The 25,034-nt window shown below is 35.0% G+C and overlaps 1 protein-coding gene across 8 annotated transcripts in view; it reads left to right on the top strand.

The window, feature by feature from the left end:
* HACE1 (HECT domain and ankyrin repeat containing E3 ubiquitin protein ligase 1) overlaps positions 1-24,125 on the top strand; it is a 112,339-nt gene extending 88,214 nt beyond the window's left edge. For 3 of the 8 annotated variants that reach the window (XM_049898139.1, XM_049898113.1, XM_049898130.1), the window contains 7 exons: positions 519-668; positions 1,202-1,398; positions 14,034-14,165; positions 17,388-17,486; positions 17,772-17,842; positions 22,483-22,596; positions 23,110-24,123. In XM_049898139.1, the coding sequence (XP_049754096.1) occupies positions 519-668; positions 1,202-1,398; positions 14,034-14,165; positions 17,388-17,486; positions 17,772-17,842; positions 22,483-22,596; positions 23,110-23,212 (866 nt within the window). In that variant the 3' untranslated portion in view covers positions 23,213-24,123. Of the gene's footprint in view, positions 1-518; positions 669-1,201; positions 1,399-14,033; positions 14,166-17,387; positions 17,487-17,771; positions 17,843-22,469; positions 22,597-23,109 lie in introns of those variants that run through there. The other 5 variants (XM_049898155.1, XM_049898122.1, XM_049898164.1 and 2 more) reach the window with 4 other exon arrangements.
* The last annotated feature ends 909 nt before the right edge of the window (positions 24,126-25,034 follow it).

The raw sequence follows: 25,034 nt of genomic DNA, 5'->3' as shown, positions 1-25,034 counted from the left end.
ATTGACTAAGTCTATCACTTAAGAGCAGTTGTACATTTAAAATTTTTAGTTTTTTCTCTTACAGTGCTCTATAAGAATCAAAAACTAGTGAATGCTTACTGTACTGGGTATGTAAAGATGAATGAGCAATGTCTGCCCTACTTCACAGACTAGAAATTGTTGCCACATTGCCTAGGAAAACCAGTATGTGTGTATAAGTGATCTTTTTTATGTATTGTTTCCAGAGTCTCTCTGACCTATCTTTCAACTGCTTTCAGTCAAAAGTATTCTAAAAATTTTCTCTCTGCACCAAGACTTACCCTGATAAGTACGTGTGATGGATTAATGATTTTCTTCTTTTCAGTTCCCCTACCCATTCATATAATCCACAAAGAGCATTCCTGTGAAAGTTTATACATACTGTATGTAACCTTGTGTTTGCTGAAGTTGTATGTGAATTAATTTATTTACATTGAAAGTATCCTTCTGTTCTGCATATAGATTCTTAAGAATAAATTATTTTGTATTTATTTTAATAGGAACAACTTTTCAGCCTAACAGCAACTCCTATGTAAATCCTGATCACTTGAACTATTTCCGGTTTGCTGGACAGATTTTGGGATTAGCTTTGAACCATAGGCAGCTGGTCAACATTTACTTCACAAGATCATTCTACAAGCACATTCTTGGTATGTTTCTGTTATTGTTCCTATCAACATTCATTTAAAGCGATTTCTTACAGTTTTTAAGAAAAAATATATAAGTGATGGCATTTTGGATCAGACACTTTTTATTTTGATCAGAGACTATCTGTGCTTATAAAGCATCTGGGGGCCTGAGGAGGAGGAAAAAGACCTACTTTTCTGAAATTTTTGCTGCAGGTTTCCCCCCCCATTTTAAGTGTATATATATTATTCCAGTATGCACTTTAATATGAGAATACTTGAGAAAATTGACATCTTTGAGGTTTATAATAATTTCACAAACAGCATTTTCATAGAAAGATTATGTTGTAAGAATGTGGAAGAAACACAACTTAATTTAAAAAATTTCCAAATTCAGGAATTGTCATCCATTTAAATCTTGCTGTGAGTTGGATTATATTTTGCAGTTTTACAGAGTATCTGTAGAGGGCAGTGTTTTACCATTAAACAAATAGATAAGGAAAGGCAAAAACAGAATATAACTATTGTATGTTTGCATTTTTTTTTTTTTTTTTTAGGTATTCCTGTAAATTACCAAGATGTGGCATCCATTGATCCAGAATATGCCAAAAATTTGCAGTGGATTTTAGATAATGATATTAGTGATCTAGGTCTAGAACTAACTTTTTCTGTGGAGACTGATGTGTTTGGAGCAATGGAAGAAGTGCCTTTGAAACCTGGGGGTGGAAGTATTCTTGTGACACAAAATAACAAAGTGAGTATTTGAATTTTTATCTCAGCCATTGTTTGTAACTTGGCCCTAATAGTTTTCTAACTACTGTAAAGTCTCCTGTTACTTGCTTAGAAAGAGTTAAACTATTAGAGTTTTATAACAGATAAAACACTTAAATTAATAAAACCATCCTCTAAGGTTGATTTCTCAAACTTTGAGTTAGGATCATTTAAATATTGTACTAGTGTGCTGGGGTGGTTCTTGAAGCATCCTAGAACACAATTGAGTTGACGCCATCATTGTATAAACTGGGCATTTGCATTTTGAAAGATTAGATTAGGAATGTAAGCCTAAATCAAGATCATATTTGTAATAATCATTATGTTGTGTTTTAAACATAGAGTATTAACAGTTACAGTAGAGAAAAGAAGAAATCCAGTGTTTAAACTTCCTATGTGCTTTTGAGATCCAGAAAATCTGGCAGAAGGAGCCCTGGTGGTGCAGTGGTTAAAGTACTTGGCTCCTAACTGAAAGGTCGGTTTGAACGCACCAGCTGCTCCCTGGGAGAAAGAGGTGCCACTCTGCATCTGTAAAAATCACAGCCTTGGAAACCCTCCAGGGCAGTTCTGCTGTGTCCTGTAGGGTCGCTATGAGCAGGAATTGACTGAATGGCAGTGGGTTTTGGTTTAAATCTGGCAAACCTCTTAACTTGATAATTTTTTTTTTTTAACTTTATAACTTCACTATTTTTTATTTATTATTATATCTTGTTTATTTGTCCATATTATTATTTTTAAATCTTGGCCTATGTTTTAGACTTCCCTGTTGAAAATCACAGCGTGACTTAAATATGATGGCAGTGGGGTGGTAGTTGCCACTGAGTTGATTTCAACTCATGGCGATCTCATATTTACTGTATGTTTTGATATATAGTGTAGGACATTTGGAGTAAGAAGATCTGGGTATGAATTCCAATTTTGTTAATTACCAGTAGAGACTCTTGGTAAAACAAGACTAAAACTCTTCCTTTGCTTCAGTTGAATTATAATTCAAGGACAGCTTTAAAATCAACTAACTATAAAAAATAATGTTCAGTGAACTGTTTTGCAGGTTATAGATTTAGTAAAATTTGGTTTTTTTTTTTAACCAGAAGACGGGCATATTTTAAATTTTTCGAGCCTTAGTTTTCTGTACTGTAAAATTGAGATAATAGTACTTCCCATACAGAATTTTTATTAACATTTTGTAAATTGAAAAATACAATACCAATGTTTGTTGTTATTGGATGGTATCTTGTAAATATAAGCTTTAGTTTCAGGTATATAAAGGAAAGTAGGAAACTGTAGTAAGCTATGTAATTTTAATTCTTGAAACTTAGATACCACAAATGTAAAAAAAAGTGAAGTTTGTTAGAAACAAAGCCAGGAGCTGGGTTTTTAAAGATTTATATTTAACAGATATTTTAATCTCTCATTTTACACATGAGGTAACTGAAACTTAAAGAGTTAATGGCAAAGCTGGGGCCAAAGCCTGGGTCTCCTAATTTCAGATCTGATGTTCATCATAATACATGCAAATTTGGTCATATCAAGAAATAACAATTTTTAATATAACAAGTTATGTTTAGTGTAGAAGATTAAATAGTATGTTGTTGCTGGTTGCCATCGGTCGATTCTGACTCATGGTGAGCTCGTATGTGTGTGTGTGTGTGTGTAACTGCTCTATAGGGTTTCCAAGGCCGTGACCGTTCAGAAGCAGATCACCAGCACTGTCTTCCGGGAGTCTCTCTGAGTAAGTTTGAACTGCCAGCCTTTTGACTACTACACAAGCGCTTAACCGATTGTGCTACCCAGTGACTCCTAAGATAGTATAAATGATTAAATTAATTTTTAAAATCTATGTGAGCTTTCCAGTGAATGAAAATGCTTTTAAAATCCTCCAGTTGTTAGATTGTTCACCTTGTAGTGCATTTATTATTTTATTTTATGCTGGAGACATACCCTCAGTTAAGGGTAATGAAATCATAGACTCTATATTAAGCAAATGATTACTTTTCATCAGAGAACCTTAAACATGAATCCTATCTGTGAATTTACTATATCTGGCAAGTCAATGTGTCACTCCTACCAAATATATGTTATATGACAATGTAGAGACCCATCAACAAATGTGTGATATAGAGCTATGTTTATACTTGCATTTCCTAGCAGGTCCCCTCCCACTAGAACATGATTTTTGTTTAGATTTTTAAAACACTTATTTTATTAGCTCTTTTGCATTTGTGTCTTTTATTGCAATCTAAAAATATTGATATTGAATACATAACACTGAGAATATACTCACACCTAAGGTATATCCTTTGTGAATCTAGTTTGAGGCTGGAATACTACTGTAATAAAGAGCTTGAAACTTTTGTTTTAAGTTTTACTTTTATTTAACTGTATTAATTAATTGCTTGGTTAATTATAGGTAACTTTTTTTTTAATGATGAGCTTTGATAATGGCGGTAGAAGCAAGACCTTATTCACTAAAATGGTGATAAATTGTGTCAGCTTTCATTTTTCTTTTATAAACATGTTTCACAATAAATTGAGTCCCTTCATTTTCTAATGTTATCAGAGTCTAGTGTACTTGTATATCAAATTGTTGATGTTTAAACATTTAATGCTTATTAAATAAGTGATCAGAATTATTCAAAGATTTTAAAAATCATGGATATGTACCTGTATCTTAAAAATTGATAATTTGTCTTAAAATTTTTAGAGTATTCAATTTATTAAATATCAATTAAAAAATTTCAAACCCTATACTTTATGAGCATTACTTATTTATTTTTACTTATACATTTTTGTCATGAACGTTTCACTTTACAGTTACAAAGTTGTAATGTTTAGAGTTCAGTGTAATAATTTGTAAGCATGTTTAGAGACTTAAATGATTTGCCGAGCTTGTTAATAATACAGGGTCTATGTAAGCTGATCTCCACTTGGGGGAGTCATTTATTTCTAAGTTTTCTTAAAATGCTTTGGTAATCAGAATGAAACCAGATAGATGAAAATACCTTTTGTTTAAAAAGCAGTGCATTAAATTAATAAAAGTAATGTAGACAGAAGAATATAAGTTGCACGTTTTAAATATACTGCTTTTCAATTTAATTTTGTATCTGTCAGTGATTTGTTTTAAAACCTAGAAAAAGCCCATAGTTTTACTTTTGAAAATGGCTGAAGTACCCCCCTTTTTTTAACTAAAAACTACGTTTTTAGTTTTTTAGTATTCTCATCTTTTTTTTTTAAAGTTCTGCTTTCACTATTTCGTTCTTGATCTCAAAGCTGAAATCATAGAACCATAAAATCTTGCATTAGAAGTGACTCTTTTTTGCTTAGACCTTCTCTTCTAGCTCTTGGAAATGAAGGGTAAGCTAGAAGTAGCCAATCTTCTTTTGTTGCCCATGTTGATACATTGCATGTTGAACACTTAAGTGAGTTTTAAATATTAACATCACTTTTACAATACTAATCATAAAATTCACCTAGGCTGAGAGGAAAAAATAATGGGGGTGGAATGGAGCAGGATATCAGAGATTGTAGGTGACATGCAAGTTGAATTAGAAAGAAGCATTGAGTAGTCTGTATGGTGTCTGTCAGTTTGTCATACTGCGGGGGCTTGCCTGTTGCTGTGATACTGAAAGCTATGCAACCAGTATTCAGATACCAACAGGGTCACCCATGACAGACAGGTTTCAGGTGACCTTCCAGACTAAGACAGACTAGGAAGAAGGACCTGACAGTCTGCTTCTGCAAAGTATTAGCCAGCGAAAACCTTATGAATAACAGTGGAACATTGTCTGATGCAGTGCCGGAAGATGAGCTGCCCAGGTTGGAAAGCACTCAAAACATGACTGGGGAAGAGCTACCTCCTCAAAGTAGAGTCGACCTTAATGATAACGGTTGGAGGCAAGCTTTTGAGACCTTCATTTGCTGATGTGGCACAACTCTAAAATGAGAAGAAACAGCTGCAAACATCCATTAACCTGGAATGTAAGAAGTATGAATCTAGGAAAATTGGAAGTCCTCAAAAATGAAATGGAACACATAAACATCTATATCCTAGGCATTAGTGAGCTGAAATGGACTGGTATTGGCCATTTTGAATCAGACAATCATACGGCCTACTCTGCCGGAAATGACAACTTGAGGAGTGGCATTGCATTCATCGTCAGAAAGAACGTTTCAAGATCTGTCCTGAAGTACAGTGCTGCCAGGGAAAGGATAATATCCATACACTTACAAGGAAGACCAGTTAATATGATTATTATTCAAATTTACGCACTAGCCACCAAGGGCACAGATGAAGTTGAAGATTTTTACCAGCTTCTGTAGTCTGAAATTGATCAAACATGCAATCATGATGCATTGATAATTACTGGTCATTGGAATGTGAAAGTTGGAAACGAAGGAGGACCTGTAGTTGGAAAGTATGGTCTTGGTGATAGAAACGATGCTGGAGATGGCATGATAGTATTTTGCAAGACCAACGACTTCTTCATTGCAAATACCTTTTTTTACCAACATAAACGGTGACTATACACATGGGTCTTACCAGATGGAATATACATGAATCAAATCGACCACATCTGTGGGAAGAGACGATGGAAAAGCTCAATATCATCAGTCAAAACAAGGCCAGGGGCCGACTGCAGAACAGACCATCAATTGCTCACATGCAAGTTCAGGTTGAAACTGAAGAAAATAACAAGAAGTCGACAAGAGCCAAAGTATGACCTTGAATATATCCCACCTGAATTTAGAGGCCACCTCAAGAATAGATTCGATGCATTGAACACTGATGATGGAAGACCAGATGAATTGTGGAATGACATCAAGGATATCATCCATGAAGAAAGCAAGAGGTTATTAAAAAGACAGGAAAGACCAAAATGGATGTCAGAAGAGACTCTGAAACTTGCCCTTGAGCATCAAGTAGCTAAAGCAAACGGAAGAAACGATGAAGTAAATGAACTGAACAGAAGATTTCAAAGGGCAGCCTGAGAAGATAAGTATTATAATGACATGTGTGAAGAGCTGGAGATAGAAAACCAAAAGGGAGGAACACGTTTGGCATTTCTCAAGCTGAAATAACTGAAGAAAAAATTCAAGCCTAGAGTTGCAATAGTGGGGAAAATATTAAATGAGGCAGGAAGTATCAAAAGAAGATGGCAGAAATACACAGAGTCATTATACCAAAAAGAATTGGTCGATGTTCAACCATTTCAAGAGGTAGAATATGATGAGGTACTGATAGTACTGAATGAAGAAGTCCAAGCTGCACTGAAGGCATGGTGAAAAACAAGTCTCCAGGAATTGACAGAATATCAATTGAGATGTTTCAACAAATGGATGCAGCATTGGAAGCGCTCACTTGTCTATGCCAAGAAATTTGGACGGCACCTACCTGGCCAGCTGACTGGAAGAGATCCATATTTATGCCATCACTTCTATTTTCTAGTGGTAATAATAGCTGTTAAGCACTAGCCGTGCTTCGTGTGTTTGAGGTATGTTCTTTGTCCATTTCTCATCTAACAGCCTTTTGAGATAGTTATTTCTCTTTACTAGATGTGGAAACAGCTTTAATATTAAAAACATTGGACATTGATCATGTGCTTATAATGTGGTGGGCACTGTTCGAAGTGCTTTACATGTACTAAGTTATGCTTTAGTAACCCTGTGAAGTGTAGATACGCCTTTTTAGGGCCAGGAAACAGACGCGTGGAGGGGATAGGTAGCTTTCTCCAAAAGTATATGGTTAATAAGTGGTGGAGCTGGGATTTGAACCTAGGCAATCGATAAATTTCAAGCCTGACTTCTTTTTTATTTTCCTTTTACTCACCAGGTTTTTTTTTTAATGAACATATTTTTTTTATTTTTGTTTTTAGAGCAGCTTTAGATTGACAGAATGAATTCTTAACTACAATACGATAATAATAAATGCCCAAGGACTCAAAACTAGTAACTGGTGAACCCTCAGTTTAAGTCAAAGTTTGTGTAGCTGTGGCACTGCTAGGCCTTCCGTTTACTAAAGCAGCAGATGTGAGTGAGTTAGTAGCAAATATAAATTTGGTATGTTTTCCCTCGGTCATTTTTATATGGTTAATACCTTTTATTTTATTGCTTGATTTATTTCACACACAAACACTTTTGACTTACATATAAGCACAAATATAGGCTTATGTATATCGATTATTGATTTAAAGTGAATTCTTTATTCATCTTCAGAAAAGTGTACTGTGAGAGATCTTGTTACTACTCTGAAAACTTTTAAACTTCAAGTCTAAGATACATAGAGTATACGCGTGTGTTATTAGGAAGATTTTAAATTGTCTTTAATATCTTCCTGTAAACAAAGAGAACATACTTTTCCTTAAATTTTAATTAGTATATCCTAAAAACCCACTTCAAAAATCACCAAATCTGTAAAATGGTAACATGAAGGATCAGTGTTTTCAGTGACCAAATTTATTCCAAGGAACCTGAAGTAAGAATTTTTATCAGACTGTCAATCCCTGTGACGAACTTGTGACTTCAAAAATAAGGATAATTTGGTAAAGAATAAGTTTTTGAAAAATGTTGCATTATAAAATGTGCTCCTTCTTTTACATACCCTATTCTTCACAAATAACATGGCCACGTGAACAATGCACCACACATATAATGCGTGGAAACAATGAAATTAAGTAAAACGGTTCTGGCATAGTGTGCTCATGCCTGTACCACATGTCTTCTGACATTTCCAGAGGTGAATTGTGGCTTCATTCACCTGTCCTCCCATATTACTGGTAAATCATATCATTCTGTTCATTTTCTCTCATTCTGTTCATTTTCTTTAATCTCTTGGTTTACGTGTAAAAAACACACACACTGTCGTGTATAAAAATAGTCCAGAAATGTTACTTTTGATCATAATTGTATGCTAAAGGTGTAAGCCATGGTCAAGAAGTCATGGATCTAGTTTGGTAGTCCCTTGGTAATCGGAATATAAAAATAGAAACTGTTTTCTATTAATTAGAGTTGATAATTATAGCGCATTAGCTCAATAGTTAAATGCGAAACCTTATCAGATCGTCTTAAGGGGGGAGTGCTGCACAGTTGGCAAAAATGTATAATACATGGTACATTCTTTGCAAAATAAAAATACAGTATATCTACTTATTTGTACAAAAGAAGCATAGTTTTCTTTTGCATTCTCAGCAGAGAAATTCTCCGTGAGAACTCTTATATACCAGAGCAACAATAATCACGTAGATAAACTCAGGGAATATTTTTAACCAAATGGTTTATATTTGACCAGTGAAGTGAGTTATCCCAATAATAATGCTATTTAAACTTTAATTGCTTAAAATAAGTAAATAAATAATCATTCCAGACAGTTTTACAAATGTGGCCAAGTGTATCAGTCCACTTAGAGGGGGGGAAAAAGAACATCTTATTTTCACTGGCTATTAAAAGTTGTTACCTGTTATTCAAATAAATGTTGTTTATTTACATATCTTTTAAGGAATAGTGAAAAAGATTTTCAAGAAGGAAAATGCTTCCAAAAAATGTCAGTTTTCAGCATCCCTTGCTGTCTCTTGTCCCCCTATAAAAGACATAATTTAGTTTCAAAGCTTGAAAAGAGATTAAAATTTTAAGGAAGGTCCTTGAAGGGTGATGTGATGTTATCCATTGCAGACATTCAGATGAGATTATTGAAACAAACTGTTTCTATGGCTAGATATGTAATTTAACTGAACCATAATTTCTGAAAATTGAGTCTCCTTAGTCTTAATGTTTTTATTTTTCCCTTTGCAGTTAACTTTTGTTTACCTATCTTGTATCAGTTATTGGGGCCAGAAGTTGAGCTGGTAAAAAGTGTGCTTAAAGCTTTGTTTTTTTCCTTGTCTCTATACTGTGGCTTTCTAGGTTGAAAACTTTCAATATATATTAGCATAACTCTTTCACCCGTGTAAGTACTAATTCAGACCCTCAGTATGGTTAATTCTCCAATTTAATTCTATATCATCATGTAGTATCATTTTTATGTCCTCAAACAGTTCACAACAAAATTCAGGAGCAGATGTGACTCTAATTGGAGATGTCATCTGTTGGGGGATAAAAGACACCCTTCCTCCCCCAAGTTATATCAACTCTTTTAATACTTTAGAGCAAAGTTAAATTTTAGGTTTATTTTTATTGTTTAATTATATAACTTTTAAAAAAGTTTTATTGTGTTTTAGGTGAAAGTTTATAGTGCAAATTAGTTTCTCATTAAGAAAATTATACACAAATTGTCTTGTGACATTGGATGTATTCCCCACAATGTGTCCCCAAAATTGTCCCCCTTTTTCCTTTCCATTCTGGGTTCTCCATGTCCATTCATCTAGTTTGCTTGTCCCTTCCTACCTTCTCGTCTTTGCTTTTGGGCACATGTTGCCCATTTGGTCTCATACACTGATTAAGAAGACCGTTCTGCACACTTGTTATTGTTTGTTTTATAGGCCTATCTAATCTTTGGCTGAAAGGTGGACTTCAGGAGTGGCTTCAGTTCTGAGTTAGCAGTCTGTCCGGGGGTCACAGTCTCAGGGGTTTGTCCAGTCTCTGTCAGACCAGTAAGCCTGGTCTTTTTTGTGTGAATTTGAATTTTGTTCTACGTTTTTCTCCCTCTCTGTCTGGGACCCTCTATTGTGATCCCTGTCAGAGTGGTCAGTGATGGTAGCTGGGCACCATCTAGTTCTTCTGGGCTCAGGCTGGTGGAGGCTGTTGTATATGTGGTCTAGTAGTCTTTTGGACTAATACTTGTGTCTTTGGTTTTCTTCATCCTCCTTTGCTCTGAATGTGATGGAACCAATAGATGTATCTTAGATGGCCACTCACAAACTTTTAAGATCCTGGATGCTACTCATCAAAATAGGATTTAGAACTTTTTATGAACTTTGTTATGCCAGTTGACCTAGATGTCCCCCAAGACCATGGTCCCCAGCCCTCAGCCCCAGTGAGTCGGTCCCTCAAGGTATTTGGATATGTTTAGGAAACTTCTTTAACTTGGCATTGGTCAAGTTGGCTGACTTCCCCTATATTGTGTGTTCTCTTTCCTTTGACCAAAGTTAACATTTGCCTACTGTTTAGTGATTTCTCCTCCCTACACTCCCCCTTCCTCATAACCATCAAAGATTTTTTTTTCTGTGTGTAAACCTTTTTTTGCATTTTTATAATACCCAGCCCAATAGTGGCCTCATATATTTGTCCTTTTGTGATTGACTTATTTCACTCAGCATAGTGTCCTCCAGATTCATCCTTGTTGTGAGATGTTTCACAGATTAATTCATCATTGTTCTTTATCGTTGTGTAGTATTCCGTTGTATGTCTGTACCATAATTTGTTTATCCATTAATCTGTTGATGAGCAGTTAGGTTGTTTCCATCTTTTTGCAATTGTTAATAATGCGACAATGAACATGGGTGTGCATATGTCTATTTTTGTGATGGCTCTTATTTCTCTAGGATATATTCCCAGGAGTGGAATTCCTGGGTCCTGTGGTATTTCTTTTTCTGTCTTTTTAAGGAGGTGCCATATCCTTTTCCATAGTGATTGTATCATTTTACATTGCCACCAGCAGTGCATAAGAGTTCCAATCTCCTGCAACCTCTCTCACATTTGTTTCTGTTTTTTTGATTAATGCCAGTAATGTTGGAGTGAGGTGGTATCTCATTGTAGTTTTGATTTGCATTTCTTAAATGGCTAATCATCTTGAGCATTTCCTCATGTGTCTGTTAGCTGCCTGCATGTCTTCTTTGGTGAAGTACCTGTTTGTATCCTTTGTCCAGTTATTAATTGATTATTTGTCGTTTTGTTATTGAAGTGTTTTAGTATTCTGTAGATTTTACAGATTAGACCCTTGTCAGATATGTCATAGCCAAATTTTTTTTCTCAGTCTATAGATTCTCTTTTTACTCTTTTGCTGAAGTCTTTTGATGAGCATATGTGTTTAAATTTTAGGAGCTCGCAGTTATCTAGTTTCTCTTCTGGTGTTTGTGCATTGTTAATTATGGTTTGTTTTCTCTTTTGCCATGTATTAGCGCCCCTAGTGTTGTCTTGTTTTTTTTACTTCCGTGATCTTTATCATTTTAGATATTATATTTAGGTCTTTGATCCATTTTAAGTTAGTTTTTGTGTATGGTAGGAGCTATGGGTCACGTTTCTATTCTTTTTTTTTTTTTTTTACAGATGGCCATCCAGTTTTGCCAGCACCATTTGTTAAAAAGATTGTCTTTTTCGCATTTAGTGGACTTCGGTTCTGTGTCAAAGATTAGCTGGCTGTAGGTGGATGGATTTACATCTGGGTTCTCAATTGTGTTGCATCGATCTGTGTGTTTGTCATTGTAATTATGTAACTCTTTATGCCAGTTTTTTGTGGACTTACTGTCATCTTCGTGTCCACCCTGTTTGCTTAAAGCCTGTAAGGTATTTGATGTAGTTATGCGAGGGGATAATGGTGTGAGTGAGTTACTTGGGCACTTTCATAGGCATAGAAATGAAGCTAGTGTATTTTTGCACAATGGGAACAATTGAAACGTTAGTTCATAGTAATAATGGATGTTCATAGCCTATAATAATAGTGGATGTTCATAGTAATAATTGTATCATCAAGAAAATGTTATTTTGTGTTTTTCTGTTTAGGTGTGTGCTGTTTAAGAAGTCAGGGAGAAGTATAGCGACCTGTTTCTTTTATATATGCATGTATGTGTGTGTGATATTTCAGAAACACTTTAATTCAGATTTTTCTATTACTTACACACAGTTACCTTTCAGTTCTCTGGAAAACTCATTTTAATAAACAACTCTGGAGAGTTTGGCTAAACAATTCTGGAGGGTTTGGCTTGGATTTTATTATTTTATGCTGAAAAATAATTTAAACCAAGAACCTTTCCCATTTAAATTACTTAATTCGTGTAGAGTCTGGAATCTGAAGGAGCTGATTTTCACAAATTGATATCCAATAGCTATGGACTAGACTTACTAAAATAAATGGGGAAAATAATTAATATTAGAAGAAACAGAAGGGGAAGTGTGAAGAAAGATTAGTTGTAAAAATTAATTTTTCAAAACAGATTTTTTACTATTGTCATAAATGCAAAATATCAAATAATGAGATAGTTGATAAGTGAGGAGTAGGTGTAATTACCTGTATGTAATTTTTTTTTTTTTTTAATTGTAGTAACTGATTAATTCCTGTATACTGGAGAAAAATTCTCAGGTAGTGGGAAGTAGGATTTGGGAGTGTGAGCAGAGAGAATAGCACCTTTGTCTGTGCCAGATTGTACAAGCAGCCATATGAGGTTTGGAGAGGGCAGTGGGGAATCTACTGTGACAGTTCTGTAGCTCTGAGACGTACAGAGAATTCATAAAAAAAAAAAAGCCAGCAGTTATATATAACTTGCTGGCTCAGTGCCTGTTTTTCTTTTGGGGGCGGGGGAGGGGAGGGGACACTGCGTCAGATTAGTGCCAAGAAATGATAAAGGAAAAGGGCTAAAACAGGCTTTCCTTCCTCTGTGTTTAGAGTATTCATCCCTGGGAAGTGAGAACTATATAAAGCATATGGCTTTTCATAAAGTTTTACTTAGAAGTAATTAAAAAATATATAAATAACAGCTGATACAGATATGATAATTCATCCTGGTCTGAGTCAAAGTATTTTTTTATTACCAGTTGAATTTTAAGAGACAATACTTTCTATGATGATGATACATTTTAAAATAAAATGTGTGCAAATAGCTTACCTTACTTAACTCAGAATTGAATTAGCTTTGTTTAAATGAGCCATTTCATCTAGCTCGAAGTATGTATTAGATGAGTTTGATGAATGTCCACATTCATTCATCAGTTATTTGTTAAATAATTTCAAGGTGACAACTACTTTTTTAGGGGATGGGGTTATATATTGATAAACAAAATAAAGCCATTGCCTTCAGGAAGATTACATTCTAATGTGGCATTTCAGATAGACCAGGAGGAATAAAGATCCTGAGCTTGAACAAATTTGCATTTGAGGAATTACAAGAAGGCCAATGAAGCTAGAGTTGAATGAGTGAGCAAGGGAGAGTGAGTGGAAGTAAATGAGGTTAGGGAGAAAGGCTGAATTGCTTAGGGCCTTATAGAGTAAGTTGAGCACTTTGGATTTTATTCTAGGTGTCATGGGAAGCCATTGTAGGGTTTTGAGCAGGAGTGTTAATGTGATCTGAATTATTAAAAAAAAAAAAAAAAAACTCTTTGGCTATGATGGAGAAGAAGCAGTACAGAGGGAAAAATGGAAACAAGGACACCAGATATTAATACAGGTGAGAGAGGATGGTGGCTTGGGCCCAGGTGCTGGAAGTGGAGGTAGAGAGACAAGGTCAGATTGAGAAGTTTTTTAAACGTTAATCTGATAGCACCCACATAGGGGGTGTGAGAGAAATCATGAGGATTACTAGGAATTTGGGCTAAACAGCTTATTAGATGGTGGTTTACTGTTCTCTGAGATGTGCGAAAACTGAGGCCAAATAATTCTAAACATTACCTCTTAATTGAGAAATGAAGTTGCATCAGCATAATCTTAATTATGTGAAAAGTTTTTAAAGTCATCAGGAATTTTTGTTTTCTTTATAGGCAGAATACGTCCAGCTTGTTACTGAACTTCGAATGACAAGAGCCATTCAGCCTCAGATCAATGCTTTTTTACAGGGCTTTCATATGTTCATTCCACCTTCCCTCATACAGCTTTTTGATGAATATGAATTGGTAAGGAAAAATGTCTGTTTTTTTTGTTGTTACCAACACTTAGAACTTCAGTTGATGTGATTTAGAAATAAGTTTGGACTACTATGATGGAAGAAATAACGTATAATGAGACAGTATGATCTAATGTCCTTGTTTAGAGACTTGTTTTGAGAGTTATGGTTCTGCGTCTCTTAAGCTTAATAACCAGATAAGCAATTCCTTAATGTGAAATGGGGTGAAATGATGGTAAGCAAATGTATTTCTAATGTCTCTGCATGGGAGATGTTGAAGGCCAATTTTCCCGTAAGCAATAGTCACATTATTTCTGAATTTTTTATTTGGCCACGTGAGGTAAGAGATGCCAATACTAACATCTTGAACTTCTAGAAAGATGGATCAGTTAAGGTTTTTCTTGTGTTGTCTTTTCCACCTTATCTTACCATATTCATATTTATACTTTTATAGTTCTTCATTTCAGACCTATTTGGACTCTACTCTCTTTTCTGACCTCTGGGTCCTAATGAATGCTTTAATTTGCCTGTCTTTTGTTAAAGAGCTAACGGGATTTCTAATTTTATATGATTTATATCTACATTTTCCCCCATTTCCTTTTTCCTTTTATTTTTGGTAATATATTATTTTTAGACTCTTTGGCTTGTCCAAATTCTTAAGAAAAAACAATTATTTTAGAATATAGCTGCTTTCTTATTTAAAAAATAATAATTTGGAGTAGTAAATTCTGGATTAATAGGAAAATATCCTTTGGTTTTTATTCTGCCTTATAAAATTAGTTTTACCCCTGTGTCTTTCATTTTAATATATGAATAAGTACGCTGATACTTACTTTTAATTTTATATATACAGCAGTGTTTTCGATTTATGATTCATAGTGTATCTTAGTATCTACCATTCATCTGTCGGTTTGTTGTACTGTGGTCACTTGCATGTTGCTATGATGCTGGAAGCTATGCCATTGGTATTTCAAATACTAGCAGACTATTTCAATTATTTTGCCATATTTTTTAAATAAGTAAATTATTGATTGGGGCTTAAAATCTTTCATTATATGAACTTTTTATTGTGGAGGTCTCATTAAATCTCTTTATTTTCAGTCAATTTAATAACTTTTTTTTGCCCAGGTGTTAAATATGGGGTAAGATCTTTCTTGCTCTTCATAAAACATCATAACAAATAATAGGATATTCATGAATGCTTCAGATTCCTGAGAGAATATAGTATCAGTCATTTTTATTCATAGTTATGAACAATGAAAGCATACTGAACATTATTAAAGATTTATCATCAACCTAGAAGGGAGAAGGGTTAAACTCATGAATTTAAGAATGAGTAAAATTTAGCCCCATTCCCTTTTACAGATATGTATCAGGGTGGTACCAGGTAACAGAATTCTCCCCAGATGGTTCAAATAAAGAACTTTAACAAAGGGACTGTTACAGAAGTGTGGGTGGTGTTAAGAATAAACAAGGTATGATGAGGAATCCAGAGACTAGTGGAAAGCTTTACCACCTCTAGACGAAAAAGATAGGTGGAGGAATTACTGTTAGGAGCTCAGTGAGAGTCTGGACCACTGAAGAGAGGCCACCTGGTAGGTGCTAAATGGAGAAGACATGGCTTCAGCAAAGATATGGTCCTGAAGCTGGAATGAAACAAAGAATACCCTTGCCTCCAGACTCTTGCCTGTGTTCCCAAGGGGTGGAACCCAGCCTCATGCCAGCAGGCAAGGGAGCCAGTCTGTAGGGGTCATTCTTCTAGGGCGTAGAACAGTGCAGAGACAGGTGAGGAATGTATTTGAGGGTAGTAATGGTGACTAACCAGAACATTTTCATCTAATAAAAGTATTTTATAATGCTGTGATAAGGGGACTGAAGCCTACCCTACATCAGCAGTTGCCAACCTTTTTGGTTTTAGGACACCTTAAAAAAAAGAGCTTTTGTTTAAGTGGGTTATGCAAATCAACATTTACTGCATTATAAATTATAAGAGATATTTGAAACATTAATTCATAGAAAACAACAATCAACCCATTACATGGTAACATAAATAACATTTTTTTTAATGAAAAATGATGACATTTTCCAAAACAAAACAATAGTAGAGTGGCATTGTTTTACACTTTTGCAAATCTCTTTGATGTTTGGCATAATAGAAGGCAGCTAGATTGCTTCTGCATATAGCCTCTTGTGATAGTTGTTTTGGCTGAAGTATATGAAGGAAATCCAGCCTCCCACAGATAAGTTGGAAAGGGAGAACCTCATGAATACCCTGAAAAGGTCTCAGAGACCTCAAGGGGTTATTAGTGCCTTATATTAATCTTGTTCACAGTGTACTCTACACTAATTGGGTGTATGTTGTGAGTAGTTGCTGTAAGGAGGCATGGTTTTGAACCACATTGTATCTGCTTCCCTGTAATGATAAATCATACTCCTCAGGGTTGTCAGTGTTAACTAAGTGCAGGGCAATCATTGCCTCACCTGACCATGTAAGCACATCCAACTGTGAAATACAGACTGATTTCAGAAACTTGAACAAGCTCTTTTTATGTTCTCTGTTCCCTTGGAAAACTTGATGGTAGATACTTTTGCCATTCTTAATTTCATTTTTATTTGGTTGAGCATTTTGTTTGATAATCATCCTGGAAAAAAAGCAGGCTACCAAAAGGTATTAGGAGAATTAAATTCTTTCCCTCACATTTTGGAAAGCTGACCTACAAGAATCCAAATTATTCCAAAATAGAGTTCCTTGAAGACCTGAACAACTTCTTCTTTTTTTTTTTAAATAACTATTATATTGCCTCCTTTTTAAAGGCTTCTTGGTAAACTTTCCTGTGCTTAACCTAGTGTTTATACAGGCCTTTGTTTTTACTTTCATGTTGAGAATAGCATCTTTATTTACAGAATTTAACAAATTTACAAAGAATCATAATCATAAACTAAATTATGTAACAATGTTCATGTAATGTTGAACATATAAACTATTGCACATAAACTACTATCTCATGTTATGTTTTAATTGTGTCAGTGTGGAGATACCTTCCAATATTTGAGATCATTAGTATCAAGAATTCTGTCCTCTGTAGTGCTCGTTATTGATGACATGCAGAAACTGTCACAAAAATAAATTAGTTTTACATGGGATTAGTTTCTAATTAAGACAAATTTACGATTTAAATGTAATAACTTTTCTTCCCAAAGATTAATGAAATATTTTTCTTCTTCCCCAAAGGAGTTACTGCTTTCTGGCATGCCAGAAATTGATGTGAGTGATTGGATAAAAAATACAGAATACACAAGTGGCTATGAAAGAGAAGATCCGGTTATTCAGGTAAAATCTCTCTAGAGCTTAGAATGAAGTTAAGTTTTGCCATTTAATTTTGTAAACTTTGCAGCACTATTGGATGAAAACCTACATTAATTAGCAAAGTATTTTTCCTAAATCTTCTTTTGGGAATATTGTACATGAAAGCTTTGTATGAAATCATTTTTGATAAATGAGTTTCATAGAATAAAATATGCCTTATGAATATTGTGTATTTCTCTCATATTAAGAAGCCTACAATTGCTCTGAAATATTAGCTAAGGAGTTTTTTTTGTTTTGTTTTTTGGTTAGTGGTTCTGGGAAGTTGTGGAAGATATCACTCAAGAGGAGAGAGTTCTTCTCTTGCAGTTTGTTACTGGCAGGTAAGCATTTTTTGATAATGTGGAAAGGACTTAATGTATTCCATCTCTAGTGGCTTAGAGATAAACAACCAAAATGAAGAATTATTAGTATAAATTGTCAGCATCTTGCCTCCCTTTCCAATAGTTTAGGTGTTGAAAAAGATTTGTTTGGATATTAGATTCCTAGGGCTGCTGTAACAAAGTACCACAAGCTGGATGGTACTCACAGTTGTGGAGAACTCCAAAATCAGTGTGTCACAGGGCCATGCTTCCTCAGAAAGTTCTAGGGAAGAAGCCCTCCCTTGTCTTTTTCTAGCTTCTGCTGGTTGCTGGCAGTCCTTGGTGCATCATCCCAGTCTCTGCCTCAGTCGTCACATGGCATTCTCCCTGTGTCTCCTCTGTGTCTATGAATCTCTGTCTCCTTGAAGAATACCAGCTATTGGATTTAGGGTTTACTGTAATCTGGCATGATCTTATCTTAATGTTATTACATCTGGAAAGACTCTGTTTCCAGATAAGATCACATTCTCAGGTACTCGGGTAGGAGCTCAACATATCTTTTTGTGGGGCACAATTGAACCCACAACAAGTATTAAAGAGAAAGCATACATAGTAGTGCTCAATAAATGTATACTTAATGTATAAAAGAATAAGCAGTTCCACTCAGTGTTATCAGCATGTTTATTCTGTGATTTGGCAATCTTAATTCTGTAGTTAAGTCAATGATAGTACTCAAATTTTTAATATTTGTATGGGTGGTGCAAAGGTTAAGTGCACAACTACTGGCTGAAAGGTTGGTGGTTCGAACCCATCCAGCCACTTCATGGGAGAAAGACTTGATAGTCTGCTCCCATAAAAATTACAGCCTAGAAAACCCTATAGGAAAGATCTACTCTGTCACATGGGGTTGCAATGAATCAAAAATTGACTCAGTGGTGCATAACAACAAAATCTTCCATTGAAAAAGCCATAGTTGGCACAAACAATCTGTGCTCGACTACTAACCTAAAGGCTGACGGGTCAAACTCGTCCAGTGGTGCTGTGGAAGAAAGGCCTGGTGATACGCTTCTGTAAAGATTATAGCCAAGAAAACTGTATGGAGTGCAGTTCTACTCTGAAATGCATGGGAACACTGTGAGCGGGAGTCAACTTGACGGCAGTGTGTTTATTTTTTGTTTTTTTTTTTAGTTTATCTAATCATCTATTGCAGAACTTTTCTGTCTATGAATAGTGCTGCACAAGCAAGGAATTCTTATGTTTGTAATCTTGTTGTCCAGTGTGATTATTTACATACAATAAATTCGAAAAACAGAAAAATTTTAATATAAGAGTACAGATTTTACCGCCTCGATATATATTGTTCATTTATCGTCCAGAAAAGTATTAGTATTCAGTATCAGCTATCAGCAGGGAATGGGAGGGCCCATTCCCCTTATTCTGTCAGTACAGAATGTAATTGTTTCTATTTTCATTTGATTTGTTGTCACGTATATAATTTTTGTTTGTGAATTGTCTTGTTTTCCTTTGCACGTTATTTTTCAGTCTTTTTAAAAATTCTATTTTATGTATTCTTTAACTTAAAAGAATTAATATTAAGCTCTGCAAATATTTTCCAGTTTATCATTTGCCTTTTAAGTTAAATATACAAATTTCCATGTAATTTAAATTATACCATGGATTTTTAAAAGTATTATATTGCCAAATGGTTTTGTCGTTATTTTCCTTCTGGTTTTTATAAATCTTTCCTTACTCCCAAGATTTTATATGTGTGTTCATCAACATCCTTTTCTGTAAGTTTTTATAGTTTCTCTTTTCACATGCCAAGTTTTAAGCCATCTGGACTGTATTTTGCTCTATGATGTAATAGGTTGGGCTCTAACTTTGAGATACTTTTAAATGGTATATGCCTCAATACCATATAATGAATTATTCTGTTCCCGCCATGATTTGATCGCTATGAGTCTTTAATATACAGAAAGTAATTGCTCAAGTTCTTTGGTACTAAAAACATCTGTTACATTGCTGTTTTGTGGAGTAAAAATACTCTTGGTTTAGTAATACATAGTACCCTACCCATGTAAATAGTATAACCATTGTTAGCCAGGCTGAAAAGAACTGCACCATTTATTATTGAACTGGTCATGAAGTCTGGCTCATGAATCCATTTGAAGTGAGGTGAAGGATATGGGTAGAAGCTGAGGGGAAGTGTCACAGAACTAAAGCTTCACATTCCGGCTGAAGAATATACTTTTCAGCACTTAGTCTAACTACAATCCTTTGTTTTGAGTTCAAACTGAGTAAGACTTGAGTTCTTTCGAACCTTAACTTTCCTTCTATATCAGACTGTCCCAGGCCCACTTCTAACTTCATTAGTACAGGCATAGTATTTACCACTTTAAGCAAAAATTATCTATATTTTTAGCAATATTTTGAAATATTTTATCTATTTGCTTCTAAATAGACACTGAAAAAATCTTTATGTCTTACAGTGCAAACTTACTGAAAAATCAAATGTGTTTGAACTGTAGAACCCAGAGTTAGCACAGAAAGTAATTTTTGAATATTTCTATGGTGGTGACATTAATGTTCTATTGGTCTGTAAGAATATGTGTCTTACTCTTGTGTTTCATTATCCCTTATGAATAATGAAAATATGATTTGATGTCCTGTATAAAATAGTAGTGTCATTTTTTGTTAACTGTAATTTTACACTGTATAATCCAAGAGTGCCATAATATTCAAGCAAAGATCAGCTTGTTTATTTTTCTCATACATGCTGTACATGGTTAGTTGTAAACTTAGCATAAGGAAACTATTATTTAAGGATGGGTCCCAGCCATATTCGTTCATAGTTAAGAAGCATACAAATGAAGTTTAAGGGATGGTTGGTTAATATTGGTGGAGTTTCTGGGTGGTGCACATGGTTTAGTGCTCAGCTACTAACCAAGAGGTTGGCAGTTCAAACCCATCCAGAGGTACCTCAGAAGAAAGGCCTGGTGATCTACTTCCAAAGAAGGTCACAGCTTTGAAAACCCTGTAGAGCACATTTCTACTCTGACACACACAGAGGCACCGTGAGTCAGAGTTGACGTGATGGCAACTGGTTTTTTGGTGAATATTGACTTATAGAATAATTTCAATTTAGATGTTCAAAATTGAAGGATTTTCTGATTTATTAGGAGCCCTGGTGGCACAGTAGGTAAGAGCTCGACTCCTGACCATAAGGGCAGCAGTTTTAATCCACCAACCGTTCCTTGAAAACCCTATGGGGCAGTTCTGCTCTGTCCTATAGGATCACTCTGAGTTGGAATTGACTCGACAGCAATGGGTTGTTAATTTTTTAGGCACGAGTTACTATACACAAATTAACTAATGTTGATTAGCCAGTATTTCTTTAGATAAATCTCTTGCTCTGAATAGAAATTGCTCATGCATTAGTGTTCTATTAGCAAGATTTAGGCATACTCTTAATATTCACTTGGATTACTAAGGTAAGCCCAGTAATTTTATTCCTAAAGCATCAAAAAGCAACCAAATTACTTCTCAGCTCAAAATGAAAACTGCTATTTTTAGAAATTTATATTGGATTGTTGAATTTTTTTTTCCCCTTGTGAATATATACTAATTGGAATCAACTTGATGGCAGTGGGTTTTGGTGATTATATGCATATCGTCTGTATACATTTCAAACAGAAAATCCTGTTCCATTTTTCACCGTTTTTAAGACATGAACTGAAATGTGCTTTAAGCCATCAATCGTATGTTAGAAACATTTTTAATATTGATCAGACTTCTGACTTTGGGCATGCATTTAATACCTGTTTATTAAATGTTTGTCATTCTAATTCATCTGGAAATCACAGGCTCTCATTTTAAAAGCAATAGTTTTTTCAAGGATCAATTCGTTTGATCATGATATATAGAAAGGCCACATATATTTATATGTATATATGTGAGGGAGCCCCGGAGGTCAGCAGTTCAAATCCATCATCTGCTCCTTGGAAACCCTATGGGGTCGTTCTGCTTTGTCCTATAGGGTCACTATGAGTTGGAATCGACTCGACAACAATGGGTGTGTGTGTGTGTGTTTATATAGTTGTCGTCAAGTTGATTCCCACTCATGGCAACTCCATGTATGCAGAATTGAATTATTCCATAGGGTTTTCAAGGCTGTGACCTTTCAGAAGCAGATTGCCAGACCTGTCTTTATATATATATATATATATATGTGTGTGTGTGTGTGTGTGTGTGTGTGCATGCGTGTGTTCGTGTGTATATATGTATATGTGTATATATGTGTGTATATATATGAATGACATGCCAGGGCCCTCAAGTTAGTACCACTTTAGTAGGGACACATGAAAGCAAATAATTTTAAAGGCAGCAAGATAAATACAATAGTAGAGATACGTATGTACTGTGACCAGTTTGAAAGCATGGTATGACTTATAGAAATGTGGAGGGGGATGTCTCATGAAGTTTGCTGACTGGCTACCGAGCAGGCTTTTACAGGTTTTGATCATGAGCCTGAGTTTTACAATTCAAAAATGTCATATTGTTAGTGTTCCAGAGTTGAATAGATTCTTACTCATAGAACCTGAACTATATCTAGCACAAAGATTTTCCTTTTATGATACAACTTACCAAGGTGATGAACTCAGTTCCAGGGTCCCGCATGGTGGATTCGCTAACATCATGGGTGGAAGTGGATTGCAGAACTTTACGATTGCTGCTGTACCGTACACTCCAAATCTTCTCCCAACTTCAAGCACGTGGTAAGTTAAATTGATTGATCTAAATGCATTAAGCATGTTTTTTATTAGTTTTGAATTATTAGTATTCTAACTTCTATATTGCAGCATTCAGAGGAAAACAACTGTTATCTGCATTCAGGATTTGGGATCACTCATAAATAATAGCTTTGTTGTTCCTTTCTCTCCTTATTTTTGGTGGGGAAGATGTTTTGGGGAAATCCTAACTACCTGTAATTTATTTGATTATATTTCAAGTATTACTGATGTTACTAAATTGTCTTATTGCTTATTTATTTTTAGCTGAAAGGAATTTATTCTCTTCTGCTACATTTGCATTCTAAAGGAAACTGCAGTGCTGCACCAGGGTCTTGTTTTTTTCTTCTTTTTAAATACAGCTTCGAGGTTTTCCAATTTGAATGCAAATTTGAGAGGGTAGTTTTATGTTAATTATTGAGTAGGGTGTTTACTGCTAGACAAAACAATCACACAATTCATAAATTTCCTATTTAATGGTGGTATATTTTTCTTTTAAAGCATCAACATGCTCAAGTTACCTGAATACCCAAGTAAAGAAATACTCAAGGACAGACTTCTCGTGGCACTACACTGTGGCAGCTATGGTTACACAATGGCGTGATGAAGTCTGGAAAACTCATCTCACTACTGATGCGCAATTCACAGAGGCAGAAATAATTTAGGGAATTGTCAACAGAAAGCAGCCTAAATGCAGCCCATAGGCAGGGCTGATGTTTAAAATTCATAAAGGATCAGGTTTTTTTTTTTTTTTCCTTTCTCTCTCTTCCTTTTATGTTTTCTCAGTTTGTGATACAATTAGAAAAAATGAAATCACAGACTTTATTAAAAAAAAGATAATTAAAAGTGGTAGAAACTGTCCTTTTTCATATTTTCTTAGTTTTATTCAAGACTGTGTTATGGTAAAATCTCATTCTACATTCCACTACTGCTTTGTAACTGTCTTGTTAAAAGGGTGTTTTCTCCTTACTTTCCTTTATATTAAATGGTATGAGAACATCCAGCCTTGTATATTCTATTGCATGTAAAGTGCCGTTTATATTTTGGAAAACTATTGTATAGAATGGATTGATTTAGGTTGTGTATAAAGCCACAAATATGTATTTTCCCACATTGTATCTATATTGCGATGATGTTTTTTAGCATTTTAATACACAGTGTAAAGTTTAGACCACTGTGAGTGACTAACAGCTGAGAAAAGGACATCTAATTTATATATTAAAGCTTACACTATATTGTCTGAATTATTTGCATCCTTTAATGGACTGTTCTCCATATGTATATATTGTGGTCACAAAGTTTTTCTTATGCCTTATTTTAATTTATATTTAAGGTAAAATTAAAACCAAATATTTTACCATAGCCGTTTTCATTAGTTTACTTTACTCGTGAGCTCCAAGGCCACATTTGAGGAAGGAATTTGACTCTAATTTAAATATGTAATTTCTTATTAAACTAGCTTTTTATGATTAAAATGTTTAATTCAAGTGGTATATGCCTAATACAAAGCATTGGGTTTTGGGTTTTTTTTTTTTAACTTTTAGGTGGTCTAATCAGTTTTCTTTTGAAAAATCACAATTGTGTAGCTACGTATATGTTTTTAAAGGGATGTTGGAACACTCATACGTGTAGAAATTTTAACAGAGCGATTTGTAATCTTTAACATATTGCCCCTGGAAACTAAAAATAGAACATTCATTTTATTGCAGGAACAGTGACTTATATGCAGATTTTCTCATGAGCAGCCAGTATATATTTGTTAGTGATATTTAATTGAGAGATATATTAAATAAGGAGAACTTTCTTGGACACCAACTGGAATAACAACTCAGAAGATAAGAATCCACACAAAGCTGGTTCCTATGAGGTGGAGGTCCAGTATACCCCTATTCTCCAACTTCTCCACCATTGCTGACACCAGCTTTTCGCCCCACACACTCTTTCTCTATTGGGTTCGATAATTCATTGCAAGAGTTACAGAGAGCCCACAGAAACACCATATCTGCAATAACGGCTTTAATATAACAGAAAAATATAAACAGAAACAAAGATGCATAGGGTGAAGTTCAGGAGGGATTCCAGCATGGGGCCTCAGCCTCTCAAGGTGGCCCGCTTACATCTAAAAAGGTACCAGCTTACCCTTCCTGAAAATTGATGTTCATTCTCACCCTTCAGGAAACTTTGAAACAGGAAACTCCATGATGTCACTTAACCAGGCTCAGCAATTGCCTGGTCCTCTCTCAGCCGGTTCCCGTCTCTTCCTGGTCAGCTCCAGGACAACTCGCATACAGTCCTTGCTCTGTGGGTGGTCCCCTGCTCAGGGTGCCCCAGCTCTCAGAGAGTTACGGCTCTTGGCCAGGGTTTGGCCATTATACTTTGCTGCTACTGTTTGGGTCTGCTTGTCTTGGGTCTTCTGGTACCATTAG

The sequence above is a fragment of the Elephas maximus genome, chromosome 1 (assembly GCF_024166365.1).
Source record: "Elephas maximus indicus isolate mEleMax1 chromosome 1, mEleMax1 primary haplotype, whole genome shotgun sequence".
NCBI lineage: Eukaryota > Metazoa > Chordata > Mammalia > Proboscidea > Elephantidae > Elephas > Elephas maximus.
The sequence above is the reverse complement of the archived record's forward strand: the minus strand, read 5'-3'. Positions and strand labels throughout refer to the sequence as shown.